At 39.2% G+C, this 26,486-nt stretch overlaps 1 protein-coding gene across 3 annotated transcripts in view; it reads left to right on the forward strand.

The window, feature by feature from the left end:
* LOC115218658 (periodic tryptophan protein 2 homolog) overlaps positions 1–26,486 on the forward strand; it is a 103,473-nt gene that overhangs the window by 50,675 nt on the left and 26,312 nt on the right. For all 3 annotated transcript variants that reach the window (XM_036508231.1, XM_029788585.2, XM_036508230.1), the window contains 3 exons: positions 12,998–13,110; positions 20,796–20,890; positions 23,795–23,894. In XM_036508231.1, the coding sequence (XP_036364124.1) occupies positions 12,998–13,110; positions 20,796–20,890; positions 23,795–23,894 (308 nt within the window). The remainder of the gene's footprint in view (positions 1–12,997; positions 13,111–20,795; positions 20,891–23,794; positions 23,895–26,486) is intronic.

A 26,486-nucleotide genomic window follows, 5' to 3' on the forward strand; every position in this document is an offset into this window, starting at 1 on the left:
CCAAGACTTATTCTGTCAGCCTCTTTTGCTGAACTGCTAAGTTACTGAGATGTAAACACACCAACATTGGTTGTCAAGCGATGGTGGTGAGGACAAACACAGACACACAAATACATGTGCGTGTATATCATATATATATATATATACAACAAGCTTCTTTCAGTTTCCGTCTGTGAAATCACTCACAAAGCTTTGGTTGGCCTAAGGCTACAGTAGAAGACACTTACACAAGGTGCCACACAGTGGGACTGAACCCACAACCATGTGAATGGGAATCAAGCTTCTTACCACAGTCACTCCTATAGTTATGTTATACTCTGTTAAGAACATAGTAGAATACAGTATAAAGCTCGTCCACCTTCAGATTTCTCCTGGTGCTATCCAGTAGTAGTATTATATGTACTGCCAGATTTGCATTGTGGCTTCTGTACAACCACAACATATTTCTTGATATACTCAGTGGTTGGTACTACCTCGCAGGCCACAACAGACAGATAGGATGCACTTGAAGCCGAGGATTTGAGTTTATGGAAACGATATTTATATATCACCTGAGGAAACACAACTAGATCTCATAATGCGAGGAAACAGTTACATAACCAAATACCTGCAAGCCTAGACAATTATGTTGCATGGAAACAATTGTAGTAATTACAAATAAATCTCGAACTATTCTCCTTCTTGTTGACACCAACTAATTCAGTTATATATATATATAATCGGACACAGACAATGTGTTGTTAGCCAGCTGGAAGAGATGTTTTTCTGGGGCTATAAACAACAGTAGCATCGTCTTCTATGGGTCCGCCACATTTAGATGTCAAATTTACCTCATGATATATTTGTGTGTGTATATACACACACACACATATATATATATATATATATATATATATGTGTGTGTGTGTGTGTGTGTGTATGTATGTATGTATGTATACACACACATAGATGTAGAGTAATGGGGATTTGAAACCTGGGCAGGTACCTTATTAGGACTGATATAATTCAGATCTCATTAATCACATCAATAGGAAACATACAGAATCATTTAAGATAAACAGCAGGAGTGGCTGTATGTTAAGTAGCTTGCTTACCAATCACATGGTCCCACCTTGGGTAAGTGTCTTCTACTATAGCCTTGGGCCGACCAAAGCCTTGTGAGTGGATTTGGTAGACAGAAACTGGAAGACGCCTGTTGTATATGTATATATATGTATGTGTGTGTCTGTGTTTATCCCCCAAATATTGCTTGACAACTGATGTTGGTGTGTTTACATCTCCGTAACTTAGTGGTTCAGCAAAAGAGAGCGATAGAATAAGTACTAGGCTTACAAAGAATAAGCTCTGGGGTCGATTTGCTTGACTGAAGGCAGTTCTCCAGCATGGCCGCAGTCAAATGACTGAAACAGGTAAAAGAGAATACTTCACTCAACAGTTAAATCCTGGGTTTGTTTCATTGGGTTTCATACAACATACACCGTATATAATCAAAACATTATAAAGAAGACTGGAGAATTATACTCCTTCAAAATTCATTGATTACAGTATTATTTTCATTAAATTCCAATCCAGTATGAGTTTCTGCATGTTAGAGTGGAATTTAATGAGAATGATAGCATAATAAACAACTTTCAAGATGTATAAATTCTCCATTCTTCTTTATGAGACCTTGGTTTTACTCTCTCTCTCTATCATCACTTTTACATCTGGTTTTTCGTAACTTGCATGAATAGGATTGGTCCTTTCCTGCTCAGCGTCCCACCACATGCTGGTCCTTTTGTCATTTCCATTATGAGGTTCAACTTCCTGGGTTGCAGTGGTTTGCCACTTTTGGTCCATGGTTTCCTTGATGGTCCTCTTTCATGCTCTCCTTCCACTTGAATCTTCTGGTACTTCATTTACCATCTCTTATCATCCATATACATTGAATATCTGTATCAATGCAGTCTTCATTCTGTAACTTCTAACAATTACTGAATTTATATATACATACATATAACATAAATACAGTTATTATACGGGTGCGCTGAAAGTGTAGCTGCTAGAATAAGAATAGCTTGGGCAAAGTTCAGAGAGCTCTTACCTCTGCTAGTGACAAAGGGCCTCTTACTCAGAGTAAAAGGTAGACTGTATGACGCTTGTGTATGAACAGCCATGCTACATGGCAGTGAAACATGGGCTGTGACTGCTGAGGACATGCGTAAGCTTGTAAGGAATGAAACCAGTTTGATCCGATGGATGTATAATGTCAGTGTGCATACTCGACAGTGTAAGTACCTTGAGAGAAAAGTTGGACCTAAGAAGCATCAAATGTGGTGTGCAAGAGAGATGACTGCGCTGGTATGGTCATGTGGTGAGAATGGATGAGGATAGCTGTGTGAAAAAGTGCCACACCCCAGCAGTCGAGGGAACCTGTGAAAGAAGTAGATCCAGGAAGACCTGGGATGAAGTGGTGAAGCATGACCTTCGAACATTAGGCCTCACCAAGGAAATGACTAGCGACTGAGACTTTTGGAAATATGCTGTGCCAAATGAGACCATAACCTGTGGCCTATGCCAGGAGCATAACCAGCCCGCTTATGCGTACCTTTACCTTCTTTGGACACTAAACTCTGCTTGCGAAGACCTATTGAGGCAAGTGTGATCAAAATCAAATTCGATTACTGGCATCCATGCTAGCAGGGTGCAAAGAGCACCATACGAGTGTGATCGTTGACAGAGCGGCCAACCGGCTTCCATGCCAGTGGCACATAAAAGGCACTATTTGAGTCTCATCATTACCAGCATTGCCTTACTGGGACTTGTACCCGTGCTAGTAGGGTGCCAAGAGCACCATCCGAGCGTGATCATTGCCAGAGCAGGCAACTGGCTTCCGTGCTGGTGGCACGTAAAAGGGTACCATTCAAGCGTGATCGTTACGAACGTCACCTTACTGGCACCTGTGCCGGTGGCATGTGTAAAATGATTCTAGCGAGATCATTGCTAGTACCGCCTGACTGGCCCTCGTGCCAGTGGCACATAAAAAGCACCCACTACATTCCCGTACTTGTTGGTGTTAGGAAGGGCACCCAGCTGTAGAAACTCTGCCAGATCAAGATTGGAGCCTGGTGCAGCCATCTGGTTCACCAGCCCTCAGTCAAAATCGTCCAACCCATGCTAGCATGGAAAACGGACGTTAAACGATGATGATTGATATATATATATATATATATATATATATATATATATATTGCATTTCTAAATCTCTTAGAGAGATTTATACAGTAGCATCATGATAAGGTGATGTTATGTTGCCAACTTAATGTGGCAGTCCCATGAAAAGGAGGAATGCTACTGCTATTTAACCCTAGGAAACACCGTTTCTAGTTGGCCAGGGCATATTTTCTGTGTCATTCATATATATATATATATATAAAATAATGTACGTATTATAATGTAACAAACGAAGAAAAAGATTCCTTCAATGGGGTTTAAAACATCCAATTAACTGGTACATCACTTAAATACAACAGAAATAGGAGTATAAATACAAATTAGAAACAAATTAGATAGAGGAATAGAATTGACAATCTAACAATTTATTTTATATTATATTATGATATAAATAAATTGTTATATATGTGTGTGTGGCTCATCATCACCAATGCCATCTCAATTATTTGCTTTGGTTCTCAAAAGAGTAGAATAAATACCAGCCTTTAAAATATGTACTGATGTATGCATCCATTTGTGTGTCTCCTTGTCTTCACATTGTGACAGTTGTAAACCAGTGTCACCATCATATAAGTGGTGCGATTTTATTTCCAGTCTTCCATGAAAAACATGTCTGGCTATAGGGAAACGGGACTTGCTTGGAAATGAGGGTTGGTGACAGGAAGGGCATGCAGTCATAGAAAATGTGCATTCAGTGAAGTTTGTCTGACCTGTGCAACCATGCATAAGTAGACATTACAATGATACTGATAATATACATACATATACACACACATACATATGCAGGTATGTATATTGTTATAAAATGAGGAATATCCAAAGATGAATATTTCTTCCAAGTGCCAGTGAAGAATGCAAGGAACCAATACTAGATATACCCCACCACTGTATACAACACTTCACCATTCCACAGCAGAGAATGGTAATTCCTGCAACAGGAGACACAATGTAAACAACGCAGTAACAATCGGACGGTCGTGGGTTTTTTTTTTTTTTTTCACTTTGGCTGCAACTGTTGTTTAACAATTGCACATGTGCAATCATGTGACCTTGATTCTGGCTAATCAATGACCTTCACCCTTGGGAAACCATATGGTGAAAGAAAGATTCCCTTCCCTGCTCCGTTTGAGCATTGTTTGGTTGGTTGGTTGGTCGATGGTGGTGGGTGAATGGATGGATGGAATATTTTTTGGGGATCTTGTTTTCTCACCCCCCCCCTCTCACTTGCAGCTAAGCTGAAAAACTAGGGGCACACAGTCAAGGACAGCCAGAAATTATCACACACACACACATGGTATAGGAGTGTTTATACACATACACATTTGCTGGTCACTGCCTTCTCTTGCTGTTAAAATAACTAGGGGTTGCATACCATTCCAAAGGGAGAAACAGCAGCAGCAGTGGTGGTGGTGTTGAATAGAATAAGGTGGGTCACCTGATACTAGGTCAAAGGTAATTTTTTTAATATGTTCTTATATGACTTGACCTAAGTTGACCTTTGACCTCTTTGTTTTTTTGTACTGTACTATGACCTAGAATACCACCATCCCCTGTTACTGATAGCATCATTATAACAATGACCATTGCCATCACAGTACTTCTACTACCACCACTCCCCTTGTTGCTTCGATCCCACCATCAACATCATTAACACTGTTATTGCTGCTACTACAACTACTACCATTATAATCATCATCATGGTCGTCACTCCTGCTGCTGCTGCCACCATCCCTGTCCTCATCATTACCTCCATCCCAGTTGCTACTGTTACTGGCATCATCTTCATCATCATTATCATCCACAGTACAACTGAACAACCACCACCACCATCATCATCATCATCTTTTTTTGTAGCAGTTATCAGACTTGGAACTGTTCTTTCTGCTGTTCCACTACATACCTTCGTGTATTGGACTGTTTCCAGTATTTGGACACTCAGGTGTGGTGGTCATGGTTTTGACACTGATTGTTGTTGTTGTGGTTTATAATAGTTGAAGTGGTGGTGGTCGTGGCTTTTGATGTGACAGTTGTTTTAGTTATACTGTAGTGATAGTTGTAGTTGTGGTGGTAGTAGCAGCAGTAGCAGTGGTGGTTGTAGTAGTAGCAGTGGTGGTGGTTGCTACTGTAGTTGTGATTATCATTAATGAAACTGTTAGAAATGTCATTAGTAGTAGTAGTAGTAGTAGTAGTAGTAGTCGGTGGTGGCGGTTGTAATTGTGTAGACTTTTTCCTGTACCCCCCCCCCACCACCACCACCACCTTCCCCTACACTTCAACATTCTCCCATCACCTGGTCCTTACTTGGAACCTTAACAGGATTCTGTTATACTGCAAGTATTTGAGCCTAAGTCTGTGGCTAGCTTAACCCCTCACCCCTCCCCTTTCAGGCACTGATAAGGGGCACAGCCAATGGCATTGCCCTTTCTCTCTTTGACTCATTAACAAAAAAGTAATTACGTTGTTTAGTTGTTTACACAGTTGTTTTGTTAGATTCCTTATGTGAAATCCTGGGCCGGAACATTGTCATAAAAAGTAATTAAAACCTTGTAACTGCATTGGTAGTATCATTGTTTAAAGTTAGGGGTTATTAGAATAGTTAAATGTAGTAGTAGTAGGTGGTGGTGGTGATAGTAAAATGTAATAATAAAAATTATAATTATGGTTTCAGGTTTTGGCACCATGCCACATGTTTTCCAAGGAGTGCGTTGACCCCAGTACTTGACTGATATTTTTTTTTTTTTTCGAAAGAATGTGTGGCAAAGTTGACCTTGGTGAAATTTGAACTCAAGAACGTAAAGACAAAAGAAATGCTGTGAAGCATTTTCAAGATTTAACAGAATCCAGCCTGAAATTTTTAGGGGAGTGGGGGTAACTTGATTATTCACCCCCTCCCCAGTCATCAACTGATATTTATTTTCTTGACCCTGAATGGTTGGACAGCAAAGTCGACCTCGGAAGCATTTGGACTCAAAATGTATAACTGGAAGAGACACCACTAAGCATTTCATACAGTGTGCTAAAAGCACCAGTTATGCATTGGGGTTGATGTAATCGACTCAATCCCTTTGTTTGGCCCCTTGTGGGAAATAAAGAAATAAATAATAATGGTTTCAAATATTGCCACAAGAACAGCCATTTTTTGATGGGGGGGGGGTGCTGTATCATTTACATCAACTGGTACTCAGAGTATTGACCCTGAAAGGATAAAAGGCAAAGTTGATCTGGGTGGAATTTGATCTCAGAACGTAAAGGTGGACAAAATGCCAAGAAAGCATTTTGTCGGGCATTTTAACAATTCTGTCAGTTTGCCAAGTAATGATAATAATAACAACAACAATAACAATAGTAATGATAATGATAATAATAATAATAGTTATAATAATAATGATAATAGTGATAATAATAACAGTAGTAATAATAATAATGATAATAACAATAGTAATTATAATAATAATAATAATAATAGTAACAATAATAACAACAGCAATTATAATAGTAATCCTTTCTTCTATAGACACAAGGCCTGAAATCTTAGGGGAGGGTTAAGCCAATTACACTGAACCCCAAAATGGGCAAAATGCTTGGCAACATTTTGCCAGCTCAATACATCATGATCGTCATTTAACGTCCCATTGTCTATGCTGGCATGGGTTGGATGGTTTGACTGGGCTGGCACGCTGGAAGGCTGCACCAGACTCCTGTCTGATTTGGCATGATTTTTCTATGGCTGGATGCCCTTCCTAATGCCAACCACTCTGAGAGTGTAATGGGTGCTTTTACATGTCATTTGCCACGACTGCAATTTTGCTCGGTTTCATGGGTCATCATCTTAAGTACAACATAATGCCAAAGGTCTTGATCATTGCTTCCGTGAGGCCCAACACTCGAAAGGCACAAGGCCTCAAATTGTGTGGTGGTGGTGGGGGGGGGTAGGTGATAGTTGATTGCATTGACCCCAGTGCGTAACTGGTACTTATTCCATCAGCCCCTCCCCCCTTCCCGAAAGGATAAACAGCGAAGTCAACCTCAGTGGAATTTGAACTTAGAATGTGCAAACCGATGAAATTCCACAAAACATTTTCTCCTGGAGTGCTAATGAGTCAGCCAGCTGGTCACCTTAATAATAATAATAATAATAATAATAATAATAAAAATAGTTGCAATTTGTTGCATAATATTGTATTGACAGATGTGGTAATTTAACAACAACAATAGCAGTAGTGTTAGTGGTAGTTGTATTTTGGTTTTATTGTAAATTCCTAATTAACACACACACACACAGTTGTTTCAATCAATAAATGTTATTGATACAGATTCTTTCTTGTTTTGTATATTTTTGTTTTGTCTAAATATAGATCTGTAGTTTAATTTTATTTTCCTTGGGGCTGGGATTGGAGGTGATAATACAATAGAGTTTTACTGAGTGACTGGTAAATGAAATGTAGCTTTGTTTAGAGGTTACCAAAGTTTTAATTGTCATCATCATCTTAGAAGCAAGTGTGGTTGTGTGATAAGAAGCTTGCTTCCCACCCACATGGTTCTGGGTTCAGTCCCACTTCATGGCACTTTGAGCAAGTGTCTTCCATTGTAGCCTTTCCGATAATCCCCAAACAGGGAGAACCATTACCACTTTGAATAAACTGCTTAGTGGCTTCTCATCAGGTACTTTACATTCTGAGTTCAAATTCCATTGTGGTTGACTTTGTGGGGGGTGTCAATAAAATAAATTCCAGTCAAGCACTGGGATCAATGTAACTGACTTGACCCCTTCCCCCAAATTTCAGATCTTGTGCCTATAATAGAATGGAATTGTTATTATTATCATTATTATTATTCACTAAGATAGTGAGCTGATTGGATAAAATATTTAGTGGTATTTCCTTTTGCTCTTTATGTTCATAGTTCAAATCCTGCTGAGGTCAACTTTACTTGTCATCCTTTTGGGGTTGATAAAATACAGTACCAGTCAAATACTAGGGTTGATGTAATTGACTAATTCCCACCCTGTCCCTTCAAAATGGCTGGCCTTTTGCCAAAATTTGAGACTGCTGTTATTACTACTATTATTATTATTATTAAGGCAGCGAGCTGGCAGAATCGTTAGCATGCTGGGTGAAATGCTTAGCAGTATTTCGTCTGTCTTTACATTCTGAGTTCAAATTCCGCTGAGGTCAACTTTGCCTTTCATCTTTTCGGGGTCAATTAAATAAGTACCAGTTACATACTGGGGGTTGATGTGATCAACTTAATCCCCTCCCCCAAGCTGCCCTTGTGCCAAAAACTTGAAATCATTACTGTTATTATTAAGAAGGTAGCGAGCTGGCAGAAGCATTAGCACGCCAGTTGAAATGCTTAGCGGTATTTTCTCTACCCACAACGTTCTGAGTCCAAATTCCACCAAGGTTGACTTTGACTTTCATCCTTTTGGAGTTAATAAATTAAGGACCAGTTAAGCCCTGGGATCGATGTAATCGACTTGTACCCTCCCTCAAAATTTCAGGCCTTGTGCCTTTAGTAGAAAGGATTATTATTATTATTATTATTTATTATTATTAAGGCAGCAAGTTGGCAGAATCATTAGCATGACAGGCAAAATGCTCATCAGTATTTTGTCCATCATCACGTTCTGAGTTCAAATTCCACTGAGGTTGACTTTGCCTTTGATCCTTGGGGTTGTTGTAATAGGCTTGCCCCATCCCCCAAAATTGCTGGCCTTGTGCCAAAGTTTGAAATCATCTTCGCTATCATCACTGTCATCATCATCATCATCATTATTATTATTATTATTATTATTCACCTCAGTTTGTTGTTTGAATGCAATACTAGCCATGAAGACATACAGTGAGCAAACAAGTTATGGTTTTAATATTGTTGTACAGATTACACATAGGAGAAACAAGTAGACAGGGCAAAAAAAAAAGAAGAAAAAAAGTAATCAATCAATAAATACATTTAAGACGTCATCGTCATCACCATTGTTATTATTAGTAATAAATAGTTGTAATGGTGGTAGTAGTAGTAGTAGTAATTTCAGTAAAAATAGTGTATTGGTAATCAATAAGTGATAATGGTGACTGACTGCCATCGTCAGCTGTAATACCACCACTTCAGTGACTATCAATATATCTCAAGGATCGATACCTCCACCAACACCACCACCATCTTTGTTACTACTACAGTGCTGTTACCATACATTGTTCTTACTATCACTTCCACCCACTGCTGCCTCACCACCTGAACCAATGAGGAAAACTTCTATGTGATTGCTTGACCTGTTGGAAACAACAGCTTGGTTTCCTTTGAATTGCGCTTTAAACTGTCTTGGAAAGAAGAGAAAAAATGAACATGTATTTAATGATTTAGGTGTAGAGGTGTGGTCGAGAAGCTTGCTGCCTAAGCATGTTTCTTGGTTCCATGGTTCCAGTCCCACTGTGTTACACCTTGAGCAAGTCTCTTCTGCGATAGCCTTGGGCCAACCAAAGCCTTGTGAGTGCATTTAGTAGATGGAAAGTGAAAGAAGCCCACCACACACCCACACACATGAGGGGGTACTAAAAGGTTTCTGGCTTTGGGTAAAAGAAAATACAGGAGGATCAGTTAATTTATTCAACATATTCCCTTCCCTAGATTCACACACTTGTGGCAGTGGTTCTTCAGTTTTTCTAAGCCCTTTAAAAGAACTTGGAAGGCTGGGTCTCCAACTTAGCCTTTCATGATACCCTTAAGGCCAGAAATTTTTCAGGGCCCCCTCGTACATATCTCTGTGTTGTGTTTGTTCCCTACCACTGCTTGACAACTGGCATTGGTTTATGTCCCTGTAACTTAGCAGTTTGGCAAAAGAGACCAATAGAATGAGAATACCAAGTTTAAAATTAAAGACTAGGGTCAAAAGGTGGACGAGAGTGGCAAGCCTGGTGAGGTTGAATGGCCCTGCTTTGAGTACATTTTTCTAAGTTGGAAGAAAGAAACTGGAAGAGGTCACCTCAAATGTCTTGGAGACAGATGAATAATCTGGAACTTTTTGTGTGGAGTTTTTCTCTAAATTACCCAAGGTGGACTAATTTGCTATTGAAGATACCATTTATTATTTTTCTGAATTCTATTTTGTTGTTTCTCCTTTGGATCGATGTAAACCCCACCATTTTGTGATGTATTTCATCCTTTGATGCAATCTTCATTGTCCTGGGCTCTTGTGCCCAATAAAAGAATAAGACAGTGAGCTGGCAGAATCGTTAGCATGGCAGGTGAAATGCTTAACGATATTTTGCCTGTTGCTGTGTTCTGAGTTCAAATGTCTGCTGAAGTTGACTTTGCTTTTCATCCTTTCAGGGCCAATTAGTTAGGCACTGGGGTCCATGTAATCGACTTAATCCCTTCCCCAAAAATTTGATGCCTTGTGCTTCCAGTAGAAAGATTTGATATTAAGGCAGCGAGCTGGCAGAATCGTTAGCACGCCAGATGAAATGCTTAGTGGTATTATGCCTGTTGCTGCATTCTGAGTTCAAATTCGTCCTTTTGGGGGTTGATAAATTAAGTACTAGTGAAACACTGGGGTTGATGTAATAGATCAGTCCCTCCGCCTTAAATTTCAGGCCTTGTGCCTATAGTAGAAAGGACTATTATTATTATTATTATTATGATATATGGTGGCGAGCTGGTAGAATTGTTAGCATGACAGGCAAAATGCTCAGCGGTATTTTGTCCATCTTCACGTTCTGAGTTCAAATTCCACTGAGGTTGACTTTTCCTTTGATCCTTTCAGGGTTGATAAAGAGTACCAGTCGAACACTGGGGTTGATGTAATAGGCTGGACAAAATGTTGAGCGGTATTTTGCCTGTTTCTATGTTCTGAGTTCAAATTCCGCTGAGAGCAACTTTGCTTTTCATCCTTTCCAGCTACATGTTGTGTGTTCAGATTTTACTGAAGTCAGCTTTGTCTTTCATCCTTCTGGGGTCAATAAGATAAGTAATTACCTCACCTCTGCCCCCAAAATTTCAGGCCTTGTGCCTATAGTAGAAAGGATTGTTGTTGTTAACAAGGCGGCAGCTGGCAGAATCGTTAGCACACCGGGCAAAATGCTTAGCAGCATGTCCTCCATCTTTACAATCTGCATTCAAGTTCCACCAAGGTTGACTTTACCTTTCATCCTTTTGGGGTCTATGAAATAAGTACCAGTTACGCACTGGGGCCAATGCAATCCACTTATCCCGTCTCGTAAAATTTCAGGCCTTGTGCCTTTAGTGGAAAGGATTATCATTATTATTAAGCTATTACTACATAGCTAAATTTTCATCTTGCAATTAATTTCAATTAACTAATGAGAACGATGAACAACAAGGATGTAAAATAAGTCATGGAAAGATGATTGTACCACAAACTATATAAGGAAGATGTTTATGCAACAGTTTAGTTTAATGGAAAGTTAATAAGAATAGGATATAAAATAAATCCTTGATATTATATAGTAAGTACAAAGCTGTCCTGTTTTCAGAAACATGATGACATGCTAATGAATTAATGTTGTTGGCTTTAAACTGGCTAAAATAGGCATTATAATTATTTAGTACCATTATAAGTAGACTTCTCTCACTTGGCTTAACACTTGACCACCTTGTTCCTCTGTGTCTCACTCCTCTAGCATTGAAACTGGCCAAATCTGGCCAAAACATTCTATTTGTTTTATGTTCAAACTACCCAGAGCTGGCCTCTCACATCTACCCACAATATCATTCTAAAAATAAACTCACATCACTGAAAACTTGAAGCTATGGTTGATTCAGAAAAAAAATTTTGATAATAGGTGCAGGAGTGGCTATGTGGTAAGTAGCTTGCTTACCAACCCCATGGTTCCGGGTTCAGTCCCACTGCATGGCACCTTGGGCAAGTGTCTTCTACTATAGTCTCGGGCCAATCAAAGCCTTGTGAGTGGATTTGGTAGACAGAAACTGAAAGAAACCCGTCATATATGTGTGTGTGTGTATTTGGGTGTCGGTGTTTGTCCCCTCCAACATCGCTTGACAACCGATGCTGGTGTGTTTACATCCCTGTAACTTAGCAGTTCGGCAAAAGACACACCGATAGAATAAGTACTAGGCTTACAAAGAATAAATCCTGGGGTTGGTACTACTTAGAAAGTACCCAATTTGTTCTGTAAAGTGGTTGATGATAGGAAGGGCTTTTGCTGTATAAACCATGCCAAAACAGACAATGGAGTTTAGTGCTGTCCTCTGACTTGCCAGCTTCTGTTGAACCATTCCACCCATGCCAGCATAGAAAATGGACATTTAATGATAATACATAGAGTGGGCTTCTTTTACTTTCCTCTCCTAAATCCATTCACAAGTGTTTGGTTGGCTCTAGGCTGTAGTAGAAGACACTTAGCTAAGGTGCAATGTAGTGAGACTGAATCCAAAACCATATGGATAGGAAACAGACTTCTTAACTAAATAGCTATGCTTGTACATACATGTATGTATTTGTATATTTATGATAGGCTTCTTTCAGTTTCTATCTACTCAGAAGACCCAAAAGCACATGGAGTTTGGAAGCTGACTTCTCAACCACATAGCCATGTTTGTCTGTACCATTCTGAATCCCAAATACTGTTGGGAGTCTGTTATAGCTGTAATTTATTATGTAGTTGAATAAATAAGTACCAATCATGTACTGGTGTTAGTATCCATCTTCCCCATACATTTGTGGATGTCTGTCTATCACGAATGGGAAAAGAATCTTGTAATGTTTATCACTTCTCTATTTTTTTAATTTTTTTATTTTTTCCAGTTCTCAAATCTTTTGGGGTCTGTATATCGTCGTGGTAACCTTGCTTTTACTCCTGATGGTGGCTGTGTGATTAGTCCTGTTGGGAACCGGATCACTGTCTTTGATTTAAAAAAGTAAGTACTTTATCAGTTTTGTTTCTCTCTGTCTCTCTCTTATTTTGGTTGAGTCTCTTGTCTTGTTGCTCTGAGTTCCACCTGTGTGTACACTAGGTCTTCAAGCAAGTTCACAGCCAAAACTTTCCTGAAGACCCTCTGCAAGATGCTTACCCAACCAAAATGAAATATTATTAAGTGCTCTACTCACTGTGGTATCAAGTACTCTTTTTTTTTTTTTTTTCCAACAATCAACATGAAATGGGAATATATCTTTGTGTGTGCGTCTATAAATATATATCTCGGTATTGACCAAACTATCGGATGTTGTTATTACATCACTGACCACAATGCGCTTTTTTGCATTGTTTTAGCCTTCAAATGATGCCACCCTGCTAAGCAGGCGAGCAAGCCACCATTCCTCCTGATCGGAGGACTATTCATCTGAGGGTCGCTCATGTATAGGTGAGTGGACGGCAGCAAGAACACAACACGCTGCCCAGTCTGAGAATTGAACCCACAATCTAGAAATCATGAGTGCAGTATCCTAACCACTAAGCCACTTGCCTTCTCTAACACACAGACACACACATGATGGGCTTCTCTATTTTTGGGGATTGAACTTGAAACCACATTGGTGCCAAGTGAATTTCTTAACACACAGCCTGTGCTTACACATATATATATATATATATATATATATATATATATCCCACTGGTGCTCCCCTATATTTCTGCACCCCCCCCCCACCACCATTATAGGTGTCTACTCTTTGAACCCCCCTCTTCAATACGCTATTTCACCATGCATTACACCTCTCTCGATATCCTACGTTCTACTTGCCTAGAACCTGTCCTCTGAACCACCCCTCCCACTGGTGCTCCCCTATATTTCTGCACCCCCCCCCCCATAAAAAGCACCATCCGAACGTGGCCGATGCCAGACCCCTCTGGCACCTGTGCAGGTGGCACGTAAAAAACACCCACTACACTCGCGGAGTGGTTGGCGTTAGGAAGGGCATCCAGCTGTAGAAACACTGCCAGACTAGACTGGAGCCTGGGGCAGTCCCGAGCTCCCCAGACCCCGGTCGAAACCGTCCAACCCGTGCTAGCGCGGAAAACGGACGTTAAACGATGATGATGATATATATATATATACTTGTGAAAAGGGCAAACATCTCACAAGTAGTTGTGCAGGCAAAAAGTGTTAGTAAATATGGTTGGAGTGACCTGAAAATTTGCACACCTATGTTAAAAAGGCTGGGGAGTTTGCTCAATTGAAAGGTGTGGCCTCTTGGGCAAAGTTCCTCATCTTTAAAATGTGGCCCGAGTAGACCCAAATGAAATCGGGTTTATACATATATATATATATACACACACACACACAAACCCACGTATTTACATCCATACATGTGTAATCTTTTTCTTCATTTTCACTCTCTCTCTTCCTCTCTTCCAGCTATGCTTTTCTCTCGCTCTCTCTTTCTCCCTTCAACAGACGACTGCTTGCTTTGACTTTCTTTGTCATTTTTATTCCCATAATTTAATGCAAGGAACCACGTTTTTACCATTCAGCTAGTGTAATGGGGATCACCCAACATAAGGTTTTAGTGTGGCATATGTGTGTTTATGTATGTATGTATGTATATATACACACACACACGCACACATATACATGAAGTGTGTGATTGCACGTGATGTGTGGTGCGAGCGAGTGTATGTAACATACATGAGTTCATGTGATGTGTGTGAATATATATGAGGTATGCTGGGTGTGTGTGTGTGTGTGTGATATGTGAATGAAATTTGTTCTGGTAGCAGAGTGACTCTAGGCTGGAACAGAGCTGAGTAAACCAGGAAACAGGTAAGATTCTAAATTCCATGCATTTCTCCATCAGACTATCTTTCAACATAATATCACCAAGCTGGAGTAAATAGTAGCACTTCCTCTTTCTCTCTCTCTCTCTCTCTGTTGTCACTTCCTCTCACTCTCTCCTTTCTCCCTTTTTCTATCTCTAGCTTCCTATGTCTGTCTGTCTTTCTCTATCTTCCTGACTGTTTGTCTTTCTTTCTCTTGATCTTCTTGTCTGTTTCTTTCTTTCTTTCTCTCTCTTCCCATCTGTCTGTCTCTCTCATCTCTCACTTTCTTTTTACCTCTCTCTTTTCTCTTTCTTTCTCTATCCCCCCCCTCTCACCCACAAAAAATTCCTCCAGATTCTGACACTTATGACTGTCAACAGTTGACAGTTCTGCTGCTACCAACAGCAAGAACTGTGGAGAGGATCTCTGGATCTGTAACGTGTGTGTGTGTATGCGTGTGCATCTGTTATCTCTATGTGATCTCTATGTGTGTGTGTTTCCATGACCAGAATGACATAAATAGTTAAGCTCCGGACTCTGTACCACACTTTTTTTTTCTTCTCACTACCAAAAGAAGGGGAAAATGATATAGAGAGATTTGGCTGTTATTTCTACCATGTCAAGTGAGCATGTAGAGTTTTCCTCTTTGGTTCCATTCCATGGGGTGGAGTGAAAGAATTTGAAGATTTGATGGTAAAATGTAACCTTTTAACTGTGAAATTAAATTTCCTGGTTATTCAATAATAATGTCAAATATCTACAAAAACAAAATGGAATTGGTATTTTCTGTAAGTCCACAAAATCCTCTCTAAACTTGACATATCTCAATAGAATATAGTTTCAAACATGATATTCCTCAAGAACAGATAGATTGTTCATCATCATCATCATCATTTAATGTCTGCCTTCCATGCTGGCATGGGTTGGATGGTTTGACAGGAGCTGACCAGGCTGGAGCCTGCAACAGACTTCTGTGTCTGTTTTGGCAGGGTTTTTACAGTTAGATGCCCTTCCTAAGTTCAAATCCTGCCAAGATCCACTTTTTCATCCTTTTGGAGTGGGGTCAATACTATTCTATAGCTGTTGAGCCACAGGACTGCCTTAATAGGACATTTATTTATTTATATTTAATCATATATTATTTATATCTTAGGCATGGCTGTGAGGTCAAGAAATTTGCTTTCTAACCCTTTAGTTTCAGGTTCAGCTCCACCGTGTGTCAACTTGGGCTAGTGACTTCTATAATAGCCCTGGGGCAACTAAACCTTTGTGAAAGGACCTATCAGGGGGAAATTGAAAGAAGCCTGTTGTGTGTGTATATATCTCTACGGTTATGTATGAGGACGTATGGCTTAGTGGTTAGGGTATTGCACTCACAATTGCAAGATCATGGTTTCAGTTCCTGTGCCAGGTGGTGCATTATGTTCTTGAGCAAAACACTTCATTTTGCTAATACATGTCTCAGCAAGAAATTGCAGAACCGTCTTTCTCTGACTATGAGAGATTACTACCACCACCACCATCATCATCTATGTGTGTGTGCCCCTTTTGACGTGATAGCTGTAAACAATCATCATCATCATACAAGCAGTGTCCGTCATTTCTAATCTTCCATTGAGACATGTCCTGCCATAGAGGAGTATTTACCTTGCTTAGAATTAGGTAAGAGTTGGCAACAGGAAAAACGTCCAGGCCACAGAAAATCTGCCTCAACGAATTCCATCTGACCCATGCAAGCATGGCAAAGTGAACATTGAAATGGTGATGATTGATCCCATTATTTTATTGGCTTAGAAGGGGCTGGTCAGTGTAATTGATTACCTTCCCTTAAAGTTTCAGGCCTTGTACCTATCTTTTTCTTCTACTCGTTTCAGTCATTAGACTGTGGCCATGTTGAGACACTGTTTTGTGGAACATTTTGTCGAATGACTTGACCCCAGTACTTTTTTTTTAAGCCCTCTACTTATTCTGGGATACATACATAGACAAATATTTATATCGCTGACATGACCGATGGCAGTACCGCCTGATTGGCACTTGTGCCAGTGGAACGTTAAAGGCACCATCCAAGTGTGATCATTGCCGCTGATTGGCTCCCATGCCGGTGGCACGTAAAAAAACACCATTTTAGTTTGATTGTTGCCAGCGCCACCTTACTGGCACATGAAAAACAATATTCGAGCGTGGTCGTTGTCAGTACTGCCAGACTGGCTCCCGTGCAGGTGTCACATAAAAAAAAACACCTTTTGAGCATGGTCGTTGCTAGTACCACCTGACTGGCCCTCGTGCCTATGGCATGTAAAAGCACCCACTACGCCCTCAGAGTGGTTGACATTAGGAAGGGCATCCACCTGTAGAAACTTTGTCCAGATCAAACTGGAGCTTGGTGCAGCCTTCTGGCTCAGCAGCCCTCAGTCAAACCATCCAACCCATGCCAGCATGGAAAGCAGACGTTAAACAACGATGATGATGATTATAGGCTTCTTTCAGTTTCCATCTTCTAAATTCACTCACAAAGCTTTGGTTGGCCAGAGATTACAGTAGAAGACACTTGCTCAAGGTGCCACACAGTGGGACTGAACCCAGAACCACATGGTTGGGAAGCAAACTTCTTACCACATGTTAGAAATAAAATTGTTTCCGTAGTTATAGTTTTATTGCATGCTATCTCTGCATTACAGAGTGGAGCTCTTTAGAGCTTTGGCTATTTGCGCTGTTAAAAGTACTTCACATAATTTATGTGTGGTACTTAGTCACACTTGTCTCGGTATGTTGTATAAAGTATTAATAGTCGTTAAATACTAGAACATTGCTTGTTATATTAAGTGAAACTTTAGAAGTATGCTTTTGTCACCATGAGTTATATCAGGAAATAAAGCATACAAGCAACAGTTGTGATTTAACTTTTGTCAAATATTTTGGGACTTATACCCAAATGATGAAACAAATGCTAATTTTCAAAATGTCTTCATTCTTGAAATTAAATTAAACAAAATAAATTTCTCATTTGTATGGTTCCAATTTATGTTGTTATTACTTCACTGAGTTTTATCAGCATGGCTTTGTGGTAAGAAGCTTGCTTTCCAACCACATGGTTCCAGGTTCAGTCCCACTCTATGGTGCCTTGGGCGAGTGTCTTTTACTTTAGTCTTGGGCTGACCAAAGCCTTGTGTTTGTGTGTGTGTGTGTGTGTCTGTCTGTCTCTGTTTGCCCTCGTCCTCCACGGCTTGGCAACCGTTGCTAGTGTTTATGTTCCTGAAACTTAGCAGGTCAGCAAAAGGGACCGATAGAATAAATACCAAGCTTTAAAAAAGAAATAAACACTGGGGTTGATTCTTTCAACTAAAATTTTTTCAAGACGGTGCCCCAGCATGGCCGTAGTCTAATGACTAAAGCAACAAAAAGAAAAAAAGATAACCGCAGTCTACTCTACTAGAAACCTATCACTGCCAAGTTTCATGAGGAAAATGTGTATTTGTCATAAAGTTATACCTCACTCATCCTGCACCTCTCATGTTAACGCTCTCTCTATCTTTTACTCTCTCTTCTCTCTACATTCAGTGTAAAGTATAACTGGAGACATCTATTAACTATTTAGCGTTTAAAATCAGCCACTGTTATGTCGAGATTGAGTGGAGCAACAACTGGACTTGTTTGAAATGTGAACAGAGCTCCGAACCAGTCCTACACACGTTTGCTCAGTGTCTGTTCATCGACAATTTGTGGTTTGTGTTGAACAGCTGTTATCGCATGTAAAATGAATCCAAGCTATCAGCTGGGTCTCTCGGTTAAAGATCGACCTGCTTCAATCGTTTAACAAAGAAGAACAGTTAGCCTTCATTTTAACGGCTATCGCTATGGTGGTTGTGTGGTTGACATTGCTTCTTCTTTCAGACCAAGCTCTCAGCAGCATCTTCAAGTACCACAGGAAGAATAAGGTGACAGTGGAGAAGAGAGAAATTTTATGAAAATTAGGTGAAAATCATGCTGTTTGTGTGGCTAAAAGAGCCTTTGACATTCCAGGTATAATCTGGAGGAGGGCACTCACTTTGGAGTGTCATGGTAATCTGAAGGTTTGTATGGGTGTCTTGAATGACCCAGTGTGGTGGATCCCTGTTTTTAGGGTTCTTGTCTTTTAATTATTATTTCTTTGGTTTTTTTTTTTTTACTTTCTATTATTATTATTATTATATTATTATTATTATTATTATTATCATTATTGTGATCTCCCTGTTTTGCTTCCTGTAAGTCTTCCTTCTGAATTCGTATTTTATCCTTGTACTGTTAACAATGTTTTGGCCCTTCTGGCCAATAAAATAAATCCATATCATAATAATAACAACAAGAGCACTCAGAGAGTGCAAACCTCTGCCAAGGCAACACCAGTGTCCTCTCAACAATTAGTTGGAGATGATTTTTAGAATGAGAATATCTGAAATAAACTTGACTGCTCTCACAAATGAGAATACTAAAAATGAACCAGACCACTCTCAAAAATTAAGTTAAAAAAAAAAAAAACAGAAAAATAATCCAGAATCCTTGTCCAGTACCAGATCAATCCCCAAATCTAATCAGTTCATGCCAGTCATGAAGCCAAACATCCTTAAAAGTTTCATCCGAATCCATCCAACTGTTCTTGAGATATCTTGTCCAGGGACTAACAAACAAACACGACTGAAAACAATACCTCTACTTTCGCTAAGGTGGAGGTAATACTCCTTTCTCCTATAAGCACAAGGCCTGAAATCTTTGGGCAACAGGAATAGTCAATTGCATCAACCCCCAGTGCTCAGCTAGTACTTATTTCATCAACCCCAAAAGGATGAAAGGTATAGGTGACCTCAGTGGAATTTGAACTCTGAACACAAAAATGAACAAAATGTTGCTAAGCATTTTGCCTGGCAATCTGGAAAAACTGTCAAAGCATTGGACAAAATGAATGGGGAAAGTGGCGCGGAGGTTTTTTTCTGGCTCTTTAAATGCCACTGAGCTTCACTTTGCTTTTCGTCCTCTTGTGGTCAACAAAACCAGTATCAGTCGAATGCGGGGGGGTCAGTGTGATTGACTAATTTCCTGCCACTAGATTTGTTCGCTTTGTACCAAAACCTGAAATCATTAAGGGTGACAAACAGACAGAATCATTACCATGCTGGACAAAATGCTTGGCAGCATTTCTTTCAGCTTTACGTTTCAAAGTTCACATTCTGCCGAGGTTGACTTTGCCTTTCATCCTTTCAGGATTAATGAAAGAATTACCATTGGCCCCTGTTGAGTTCTGGAGTTGATGTAATCGAGTATCCCACACACCCAAATTTCAGGCCTTTGTGCCTATAGTAGAAAGGGTTATTATTAGTATTATATAAAGCAGTGAACTGGCAGAATCGTTAACACGCTGGGTAAAATGCGTAGCGGTATTTTACCTGCTGTTATGTTCTGAGTTCAAATCCCGTCAAAGTTGATTTTGCCTTTCACCCCTTTGGGGTTGGTAAATTAAGTACCAGTGAAACACTGAGGTCAATGTAATCGACTAGTCCCCCCACCACAAAATTTTAAGCTTTGTGTCTTCAGTATAAAGTATTATTATTATTAAGGCAATATGCTGGCAGAGTCGCTGAGTGAAATGCTTAGCGGTATTTCGGCCATCCTTACATTCCGAGTTCAAATTCTGCTGAGGTCGCATTTGCCTTTCATCCTTTCAGGGTCAATGAAATAAGTACCAGTTATGCATTGAGGTCAGTGTAATTGATTAGCCCCCAACCCCTAAAATTTCAGGCTATGTGCCTATAGTAGAAAGGTTTATTATTATTATTATTATTATTATTATTATTTCTCTTTCTCCTTCTCAGTAATAAATCAGAGACCTTGCCTATTGAAAGCAGTCGGAATATTACTCATATTGCAACATCCCCAGATGGCTACACACTTATTTTGGTCAATGAAGGTGAGTACAATGATAAAGAGGGGAGTTTATTTGTTAAGGGACAGGAAAAAGGGTCAAAAATCAATTCCTTTAGTGTGGTGGGCAGTAACCTGCTGTCCGTAGGATCATTTCTGGCATTGAACAAATGGTGAAGATTCCATTTAGTCAAGAAAGAAGAGATTTGATCTCACACACACACACACATGTATATCTACATGATGATCTTCCATACTATTTTCATCTACCAATGCATTGGTTGGCCAATGGTTAAACCAGTTGACATTTACCCTTGCTGCTGTGCAATGGGACTGAACCTAAAACCACCAGGTTACAAAGCAAGTTTCTAATCCATGCATTCTATGCCTAAATTAGGTTTTGTTTTTTTTTTGTTTTGGTTTTTTTTTCCCCAACTGTAAATTCATGTTGTTGAGATGGTTTCAAAGATGTTGTTGTTTAATTGGTGTAGCACTGATCTAGCAGGCCTATATTCGCACATGCATTTCAAGGTCAACTTTGTCCTTCATTCTTCTTCGGGTTCCCTGGTTCATCATCAGGTGGTTTGTACTCCTATGAAAATTCCAGGTAATTTTTCATTAGACGTGTGCCATTCACAAAGTCCTACAGGCTGCAGCTTGCTCATGTCTCACTTAGATCTTTCTTCCTTTGCTGGATTTTATTAGGGTAAAGTATGGAAGTGTCCGAAGGTCGTCTGTTAGTGAAGTTCAAATTATATTGGAAATTAGTTAATTAAAAAAAAAAAATGAAATAAAAAAAATTCAAATGTTTTTTTTTTCCTCCTTTTACCAAAACAGAATAAAATTTTCACTCTTTATTGGATTTCAGTTACTCTCTCTCTCTCTCTCTCTCTTCAAAATTTTTATTTTATTTTAACACCCCCAGTATTATGTCAACTCGGTTTTAATTTAAAAATTCCTCTGGGTTTTATCAATTTAAAATTTGAAATAAAAAAAGAGTAAAAACAATTAAAAAACACAAACAAAAATTCCCTTTACTGGACCCTTATATTAACCGTTGAATGGCTCTTCTTCAAATATTTGTATCCCTTGTTTCGTTTTATTGAATTTTGTAGAAAACAAATTATTTATTTTTTGTAATAAATTACTATTATTAATATTCATTGTATACCGCATATGCTTGTTTTGTTTTTAAGTATTTTACCATTTCTAAACCCCAACACTTTATGTCTGTCTTTGTATTGACCCCTCATCCTTTGCCCTGGTGGCAAATAAATGAAATCATCATCCTCTTCCTCATTACTATTATTATTCATATCCTCACAACAGATTAGAATGTTAGAAAAGAAAAACTCCTAACATCAGGCTACAACAAGAAACCTTAGATGCCAAGAACCTTCCTAAATATCCTAGTTGTTTTCTGGAGCTATACTAAACTGGGTTTTATGCCCATTTCCTCTATCCATCTGTTCAGATCTTTAGGGATAGTTCCCAATGCACTTATAACTACTGGGAAACATTTTATCCACATTATTATTATCATTGTTATTGTTATTGCGTGAAAGAGCAGTGCATGCCATCAAAGTGACACTGGAATAAAATATACAAAGCCCAGTATACCCATCATGATTACCTGTCTGATAAGGGTACATCTGGCACATGCATCACAACCATATGAGTGCTACATGGTGATCTCATATTAAGTTAAACAGCTCATGACCTTGCAGGTGGGGCCCAGTTAGAATTTTCTTCAGGTCAAGTAGCCCATCCCACTCTAAAGGTCCACGAATAAGGGTTGTTTAAGGATGTTGAACAAAACACCCATATTTCCAAAGGTGAATTATTCGAACCCTAAAGAATTCCTCTCAACACATCACTATGATGCTCCTCTACTACTTCTGCTCCTGATCAGAGATGCACATATCGTCAGCCACTAAAAACAAAAATCTAAAATATTTTATCAATATTCCTAATTCCTCCACATCCTAACACTGTCAGAAACCTCTGGATATCAACCACCATCACCACCGCTCTTGCTATGTGTTGATTCAATCAGGGAAAATTCATGTATGAATGAACTATTTCCAGAGGAGTAGTTTTTATTAATAGAAGGATGAAAATTCAGACAATATAATTATAATAATCCTTTCTGCTATAGGCAGAAAGCCTGAAACTTTTGATGGGATGGGGTTTATCAATTACATTGATCCTAGCTATCAATTGGTACCTGAAAGAATGAAAGGCAAAGTTGACCATAGAGGAATTGAAACTCAGATTGTAAAGAATAAAAAGTTTTGAATGGTACAACAATGCACTATAATACAAACAATGGGCTATATACCTGTTGTAATTTAGTCATCCATAGTCTGATATGATATTTCGGAATAAAATTCCTTCTGATATTCTTAGGTGGATTCACTGCTATAATCAGTTTTTGTGAAGCTGCAAGCTGGATATATTTTTCATGAAAGACTGGAAACAAACAACATTGCCTGTATAATAGTGATGCTTATTTACAATCTTCACATGATGTCAATACAAGGGCACACACGCACACATGCGGCAGGATTCTTTCAATTTCCCTCTACCAAAAATCTACTCACAAGCTTTGCTTGGCCCAGGGATAATATAGGACAATCCAAAACCATGCAGGAATGTTTAATATAGAAACATTATTCCATCCCGTAGAAGGTTTACCTTCCATCTGCTTTACCATGATACAAGGGCTAAATGCCAACCCTTAAGGGCTTTTGGGGCTTCTGTAAGAATATTACCTGTGATAGATCAACATTGTATACAACATCTTGGTTCACTTAGCTGTAAGAACTATGTTCCAGATTATGTGAGGATGTTAAACTGTAATAGACCTGTGTGTGATGAAGTGGGTGTCTGTAGGTTTAAATATTTCTAAGTTTTCTGTACCAAATATTCTGTTTGCTTTTTCTTCTAGAGGGAGAGGCGCTGCTGTGCAGTCTCATTAGTCGCAGTGTGCTGCACCGATTCCACTTCCACGGTCCAGTGCACTCTGTCAAATTCAGTCCTGATGGCAAGTGAGTATTTATATTTCCTTTTATATTTTATGTACCAATCTGACCTGCTTTACAACTTAATTATCATTCCACAGAGCTCCGCCAACCATGGAAAATTTTAACTTAACAGACACTATATAAAGCCAACATGAATTCGACTGTATCTCAGTCCCACCTTGGCTGAGCAGGCCAATACTTCAAAGTCACTATCATTACAATTCTTGTTAAAGAATAATAAATATCTACTCTACAGAATGTATTGAGTAATCTTTCAGTTTGATGTAAATTTGTTTTTATTATAACTTGACATGAGACAAATTAATAACATGCCGGGACAAAATGCTTAGCGACATTTCTTTTGTCCTTACGTTCAGAGTTCAAATTCCACTGAGGTCAACTTTGCCTTTCATCCTTTCGGGATTGATGAAATAAGTACCAGTTGAACACTGGGGTCGATGTAATTGACTTACCCACCTCCCCTGAAGTTGCTGGCATTGTGCCAAAATTTGAAACAATTATAACTAGCCATAAAAATAAACATTAATATATAATGTGTGTGTGTGTGTGTGTATATATATATATATACACACACACACACTTACTTCATCAGAGAACTATTTGTAAATTTGAGGGGAAAAGAAAAGCAAAATTCCTGTATTTGCCTTGGTGTGTACAGAGAAAGTGAAGGGGAAATGGGTCACATTTTTTAGTATAGGTGCAGGTTTGGCTGTGTGGTTAAGAGACTCACATTGCAGCATTTGGATTAGAGTTCAGTCTTTATGAACAGCACAGTCAGTCATAACTTTAAAATTAATTGGATGGTCACAGCTGGAATGCCTCATAAGTATGCTTTGCGAAGAGTTGATTTGAAGCTAAGTCAGTGGGATGAGCTATAAATTAGTTTATACTGCTACAAGACACAAAATATAAAATTTCTTGATGATATTTAATTACAAAAACACAGTAAAATGTTTGAGCTCTACGGAGGCAATGACTGAGATGTTTGGCATTATGTCACGGCTGAGAAGAAGACCCATCAAGCTGAGCCAAATTGCAGTTGTGGCAGATACAGGTGTCACGCAAATTGGCACCCATGCCAGTGGCATGTAAAAGGACCCATTATACTCTTGGCGTAGTTGGCATTAAGAAGGGCATCCTGCCAAATTGGACTTCCAGCTTATCAGCCCTGGTTAAACCATCTGACTCATGCCAGCATGGACAGTGTACGTTAAATGATGATGGTGATGATACAGAGAATGGCCAGGAGGGTTCATAGAGTAGAATAGGAACCAAAGGGGTCTGTAGGCAAAAAATGGATGAGAACCATTGGGCTTCGGTAGCCTAATACAATGCAGTTTGAACTCATGACCTTTGTACTTCCAGTCTTTTACTCTATATTGTTATGTTAATATGTCTTCAACACATTGGAATCTGGTTACTTTGGAATATAGCATTGGTTTTTAACCCTTCATTGTTGAAAATAATGAAATCCAATGCAACCAGTGACAGATAAAGTTATTTGTTGAAGCTGTTATATTTATAGTTATTGATATGGCTGTGTGGTAAGAAGTTTGCTTCCCAACCACATAGTTCTGGGTTCATTCCCATTGCGTGGAACCTGGGGCAAGTGTCTTCTATCACCTCGGACTGATCAAAGCCTTGTGAGTGGATTTGGTAGATGAAAACTGAAGGAAGCCCATTGTGTGTGTATTGTTATGTTTACATCTCCATAACTTAGCAGTTTGGCAAAAAAAGACCGCAGTCTAATGACTAAAACAAGTAGAGGATAAAAGATATAATATGGGCATTTATCCTTGATAGAAGAGAGAATGTGTAAATATATATGTGTGTATAAATATATATATGTATGTATAAATATATATATATGTATAAATATATATATGTATATACTTATGTATAAATATATATATGTATATACTTATACATAAATATATATATGTATATACTTATACATATGCAGAGACACACACACACACACATCATCATCATTTAACGTCCACTTTCCATGCTAGCATGGGTTGGACGATTTGACTGGAGACTGGCAAATCAGATGGCTGCACCAGGCTCCAATCTGATCTGGCAGAGTTTCTACAGCTGGATGCTCTTCCTAATGCTAACCACTCCGAGAGTGTGGTGGGTGCTTTTATGTGCCACCGGCACGGGGTCCAGTTAGGCAGTACTGGCAATGGCCACGTTCAAATGGTGCTTTTTACGTGCCACCTGCACAGGAGCCAGTCCAGCGGCACTGGCAACAACCTTGTTCAAATGTTTTACACGTGTCACCGGCATAAGTGCCAGTAAGGCGACGCTGGTAATGATCATGCTCGAATGGTGCTTTTTACGTGCCACCGGTACAGAAAATGAATGAGCCTAATATCTTCTTAAGGCAGGGACTTGTAGCCCTTTTCAGGACTTTTGTGTTGTAAGGCCTTTTTCAGTGCCCTGCAATTCACTGCCACTATTCTTCCATCTACTTAAAATAACCTATTTAAATACATAAAATACTGAAATTCACAAAGATCTTCACAAGAAAAGTGACTTGCTTCGGCTAGAAATAGTTTTATATGGTGATATAAATATTGGCTTGGTGCA

Source organism: Octopus sinensis, linkage group LG13 (assembly GCF_006345805.1).
Source record: "Octopus sinensis linkage group LG13, ASM634580v1, whole genome shotgun sequence".
Classification (NCBI taxonomy): domain Eukaryota; kingdom Metazoa; phylum Mollusca; class Cephalopoda; order Octopoda; family Octopodidae; genus Octopus; species Octopus sinensis.